This window comes from Juglans microcarpa x Juglans regia, chromosome 2S (genome assembly GCF_004785595.1).
Source record: "Juglans microcarpa x Juglans regia isolate MS1-56 chromosome 2S, Jm3101_v1.0, whole genome shotgun sequence".
Classification (NCBI taxonomy): domain Eukaryota; kingdom Viridiplantae; phylum Streptophyta; class Magnoliopsida; order Fagales; family Juglandaceae; genus Juglans; species Juglans microcarpa x Juglans regia.
In genome coordinates this window covers 9,764,717-9,769,921 of record NC_054597.1, presented here as the reverse complement: position 1 = coordinate 9,769,921, position 5,205 = coordinate 9,764,717, and the positions used below count along the sequence as shown (strand labels likewise).

General features: G+C 40.9%; 1 protein-coding gene across 1 annotated transcript; it reads right to left on the bottom strand.

Annotated features, from left to right (window-relative positions):
- Positions 1-1,278: 1,278 nt before the first annotated feature.
- On the bottom strand, positions 1,279-4,711 carry LOC121252970 (phospho-2-dehydro-3-deoxyheptonate aldolase 2, chloroplastic-like). The gene is made up of 5 exons (XM_041152829.1): positions 3,917-4,711; positions 3,490-3,767; positions 2,997-3,273; positions 2,565-2,810; positions 1,279-1,922 (listed from the first exon to the last, which is right to left on the bottom strand). The coding sequence occupies exons 1-5, from the start codon at positions 4,433-4,435 to the stop codon at positions 1,659-1,661; spliced, it is 1,584 nt and encodes a 527-aa protein (XP_041008763.1). The 5' UTR covers positions 4,436-4,711; the 3' UTR covers positions 1,279-1,658.
- Positions 4,712-5,205: the final 494 nt, after the last annotated feature.

Below are 5,205 nucleotides of genomic sequence, written 5' to 3'. Positions count from 1 at the left end.
CTTGTATGAAGTTTGCATATTTGAGACTTGTACAAATCATTTCTATGTTGTAAATGATAGATTCTATGCTCTCTCTTCTGTTTTTCTCTGGAAGCAAATACCCCAGCATGCCCAAACACTCAATGCCATTTTTTTAGCCTAAGAGGAGGGGGGAGCTTCGGCTTCTTCCTCATTCTCCTCTTTCCTTATCTATCTACTCTGTTCATTGAGATATTTCCAGTTTTTTTAGTTGTTCTTGTTGTCACTTTTCCTTTAAGGCCGACAAAGACTTATTTGTAGCTTTTCGGCAACCTTCGAGATACACGCACCATACGAGAAGGCTCCTAAGCTGCTGATCATTCGAATAGAAGCGGTAGTGTAACAAAATGACACGCGCACCTCTCACATGCCTCTCGTTCCCAAAGCCTATACTGTCACAAGTACTAGACCAAAAAATTCCTGACCCTCAAATCTTCCAAATCTAACCATTGTCGTCACACCGAGGCAGGAACATGGGTCCCACGCGCCGATGCAAATTCAGGTTTCTCCTAGAGTTAGCTCAAATTGTAACACGTCCATCTTCACCTCTTATATCCAAAAAGAAAAGTAAAAAATTGTAACCGTTAGCATTCGGTGATCATCACCCCTTCTTTAGTCCCTCAATGGTCTCTTTTTACCAATTCACAAGCTCCACTTTTTTTAATTTTGCCCATAGTATGAGAATCACATGTATACCTATGGGAGGGTGTCGAGTTTTCTAACGATGTACAACGTGATTGAGTTACGATTTTTTATCTGGCTTTTTATAATAAGAGTTGTCATACTTTGTCATAGGATTGTAAAGACGAGGAAGTGGATCTCCCAAACAACCATTTTAGAACAAAATGTAGCCACATCAACCATGATGACCTCTGATCATGGGGTTACAATCCCTTAAGTTTGCCGGGTTGTGCAAGAACTGCCCCTTTGTGGGTTAGAGAATATTTATTTGCTCCTAGTGCCCATTTATTTTTCTTTAGTTTTGTACTAGCTGTGATAGAGCGTTTGTTGAGGCTACCCATTATTCATATATTCCTTCTATCTATTAATTATAAAAATCGAGCTTGCTTAGAAAAAGAACAAGGTCTTTGGGTCATGTAAGACTTCAAGAAGGGTACCTAATTTGATTGTCGTTTCATTGTTTTGACATTGTTCACTTTCTTGCTTTAATACACGAGACTTTTGAGGCATCCCAGTATGAACTGAACAAAAGTAAGATTTTCTTTGCCATCAGTCAGTACCGCTTTTGCGAGAGGAAGATGCATTCGAACTTTTCTATTCTCTTATTAATCTAGCAAGTGCTGTGATAAAATATACATGGCTGGCCCATGCATTCAATAAAACAATTACTTGTTCATACGAAATCCACACATAAATAGATGATAAATACAGAAACCAAATCAAAATACTAAACAAATGATCAGAAAATTATTCTACAAGGCTGCTCCCCAAGTACCCCAACACCACGGCCATGCATTTGCAGATTCCAGTCAAAGAGGCACCACATCTCACATAATTCACGACTAAGATCGAACTGAATTAAGTAGCTTCTTTACGTACGGAGTTCAACGATTTCCAAATTTATTCACTACCAAATTAATGAATTGGCATTGCATGCCAATTTGAAGCTTGCTTAATTTCTAAAGGCTCAAGGAAAGCCGACGTTGAGCTCCGATTCTTCTCTTTCTAAGTCGCTCTGCAACGATGAAGGCTAGCTCGAGAGACTGAGAAGCGTTGAGCCTCGGGTCACAGTGAGTGTGATAACGTGAGCTCAGATCATCATAGGTCACTGCTCGAGACCCTCCAATGCATTCTGTCACGTTCTGGCCTGTCATCTCCAGATGAACTCCACCAGGGTGGCTTCCTTCTTGTTCATGAACATCAAAGAATGCTCGCACCTCAGCCTACCATAATATTAGACGTTATATGAGAATTATGGTCATGATTTTGGAAAAACACAAAATAATTTCTGCACCTAGATGTTCGCTTAATTACTTGTGATAATTTTCTAGTCAAAGTAGATAAATAAATTAAGTACACAACCACCCTCAAAGCTAATCAGTGATGACCACATGTTCATTGAATGAGCTTTCAAGTTTGGTGGAACCCTTTAGGTAAGGTTTGGTCTTGACTTGGACTCTTCACCAACCCCATATATAATTGGTTGGTGGCATCAAGCAATATTGGGTTAACCGCTGTAGTCAACAATTTTTACTCTACTCAACAATTTTTGTAGAGATCAATGATAATCATGACTTGGTCTGTTCACCTAACAAGAATCACTAGCTAAATAGATGACAATCAAGCTATTGGTTTTAGATTAATGCTACATGTATTCGTGGAATGTCCAAATACTATACAGTCGCTTTGAAAAAATAGTGGAATCTACTATTAAAAAATTATTATTTTTTTACGTAAATCTCGTATTTATTTTTTTTTTTAAAATGATTGCATAATACTTACACACTCATGACTACAACTATTATTTCTCTAATATAAATTTGATATCTAATTATATTGTAAATAAGTTGCGAGAGAATTAGTACCAAAATTGCATCAAAAGGACGCGTCTTAAGTCCACAAGGTGCCGATATGGTGTTCCCGTGCATTGGATCACAGACCCAGGTCACAATTTGCCCAGCCCTACGGACAGCCCTGATCATATGTGGGAACTTAACTCGCATGTTCTCAGCACCCATTCTTGCAATTATCGTAATCCTTCCTGGCTTGTTCTGGGGATTCAGGATCTCAATGAGTTTAACCAGGTCATTTGGATCCATTTTGTTGCTCACCTGCATTAAAAAAAAAAGATTCACTTTTAGCCAATCTGAATCTTGCTGGAAGCAAACAAAACTGAAAACAAATTTCTGCAGGTTTTAAGATACCATTTAAAACTACTAACAGTTTTCTAATGAGAAATTACAACCAGATCTATCGAAAGTTCAAAAAAAAAAACATCCTTTATTTATTAATAATACCTTGATGCCAAGGGGATTGGAAACTCCCCTGAGGAACTCTACATGGGCACCATCCAATTGCCGGGTGCGCTCCCCAACCCAAAGCATGTGAGCAGAGCAATCGTAGTATAGGCCAGAAGTTGAATCCTTCCTGGTGAGTGCTTGCTCATAAGGCAAATGTAAACACTCATGGGAGGTCCAGAATTCAGTTGTTTTCATTACAGGGTGGTCAACGGTAAGTCCCGCAGCCGCCATGAATCCTAGAGCCTCATCCACCCGATGAGCAAGTTCCTGGTACCTGTTTAACCATCCCATGAATTAACAAACGAATTAAAGCAATTCACTTGCTAAATTTGGTTTTTTTGGGTACACGTTCTAGGCTACGCTTCAAATTTCACGCAATGATCAAGGCTCGTTGAATATTGTAAAGTACCAAAAGCTAAAACTTTACAAGTTCACGTTTACTGTGGAGAAATGAAACCAAGATACTTTAAGAAAGCATACGAAAGCATACCTATCTCCCTGCTCACTGTGCTCAGCAAAATCAAGATTCCATTCGCTAATCCTCTGCATTGCAGCATATCCTCCAGTGGCGAAGGCCCTAAGAAGGTTCAGAGTCGCCGCGGATTGGCAATAAGCCCTTATCAATCTCTGGGGGTCCGGAATCCTTGATTTCTCATTAAAAGCATCTCCATTTATGTTGTCTCCTTTGTAACTCGGCAGCTTCACACCATCCCTCTCCTCGAATGGAGCCGATCTGGGTTTCGCAAACTGACCCGCCATTCTCCCAACCTAAAACAGACCAACCCACCACGATTCTCAATCATAATTCAAAAAATCCAAATATTGAAATCATCAAATCTAAATATGTTCATGTAGTTAGCACCGAGAGAACATTTCAACATCTATTACACAAACAACCCAAGAGAAGCAATACAGACCCTAATGATAGGCATTTGACCACCAAACATAAGAACAGCACCCATCTGAAGAAGCACCCTGAAGGTGTCCCTTATGTTATTCGCACTGAACTCCTTGAAACTCTCGGCGCAGTCCCCTCCTTGCAAGAGAAAGGCATTGCCCACGGCCGCCTCGGCCAGCTTCTCCTCCAGGTGCCTCGCCTCGCCAGCGAAAACGATGGGAGGGAAGGCCTCGATGGTCTGGAGCACCGAGTCCAGCTCCTTCTGGTCCGGGTACTCCGGGAGCTGCAGCGCAGTCTTGGACTTCCAGGTCTCCACCGTCCATTTCAAATTCGATGCTGCGACGGGAGGAGTAGACTGCTTGGTGGAGGGCTCTGCGGCATGGACAGCCGAGATGGGAGTAATCAGGTGCTTGGCGTCGTGAGCTTTGGTGGAAGTAGGAACCAGAGAGTAAGTGGGTTGGTGATGGGGGTGAGAGAGAGCATGGTTGTTGCTGTATAAGGACTTGGATGAGAAGGTGGCGGCTTTTGAGAGAGCCATTGTTAAGCTAGCAGGCAGAGTTTTATGGCTGCGTTAGCGTGCGTTTCTCTTCCTTTCTCACTTTCTTCCTTTCTAGAGAGAGAGAGAGAGAGAGAGAGAGAGAGAGTTTTACTTTTGGGAGGGCCTGAGAGAAGCAGAGAGGCCGAGAATGGGGTTTTATAGGGAGGTTTTAGAGAGAAGAGTGATGGGGTTCGGTTCGGTGGGCTGCTTCCTTCAACGGTCAACTGCATATAAAATGGGAGAAGACTCGGTGGTGGTACAGGCGGCGGGGGTAGTTAGACGAAATAGTGAGGCTGGGGTATTCCTGTAATTTTGATATGGAAGACACGTGGATGTGGGCGTTCCCGTAAATCAAGTGGAAATCAGGGGGTTAATATTTAGGAGAATGTACCATAATACCACGCACTTTAATCTATTACCTACCCTACCGAACCGTTGCTCATTACCTACCAAACCCCCCCTAAAAAATTAAAAAAAATAATAAATAAAAATAAAAAATAAAAAAACCACTTGGATTCGTGTGGTTTTTAATGTCTTTTTTCTTTTCTTATTTGGGAATTTCAAAAAACATGGGAATTTCAAAAGACATTTCTTATTTTTGTATCTTCAATTGTACAATGAATATCAAAAGCTTGTAGTTTGATTGGTATAATTCTCAATCTCTAAAATAAGGATCTAGAATTCGAGATCCCACTCCCCTAAATTAAAAAAAAAAAAAAATTGCACGATGAATAGCTATCAAATCTCAATTTGGTAATACAACAAACTCC

Excerpts from the sequence above, each read along its gene's own strand:
- LOC121252970 (XM_041152829.1), bottom strand. The coding sequence starts at position 4,435 with ATGGCTCTCTCAAAAGCCGCCACCTTCTCATCCAAGTCCTTATACAGC. Across the intron at positions 3,768-3,916 it reads GTCAAATGCCTATCATTAGG|GTTGGGAGAATGGCGGGTCA; the intron begins GTCTGTATTGCT and ends GGTCTGTTTTAG. Across the intron at positions 2,811-2,996 it reads CCAATCCCCTTGGCATCAAG|GTGAGCAACAAAATGGATCC; the intron begins GTATTATTAATA and ends TTTTTAATGCAG.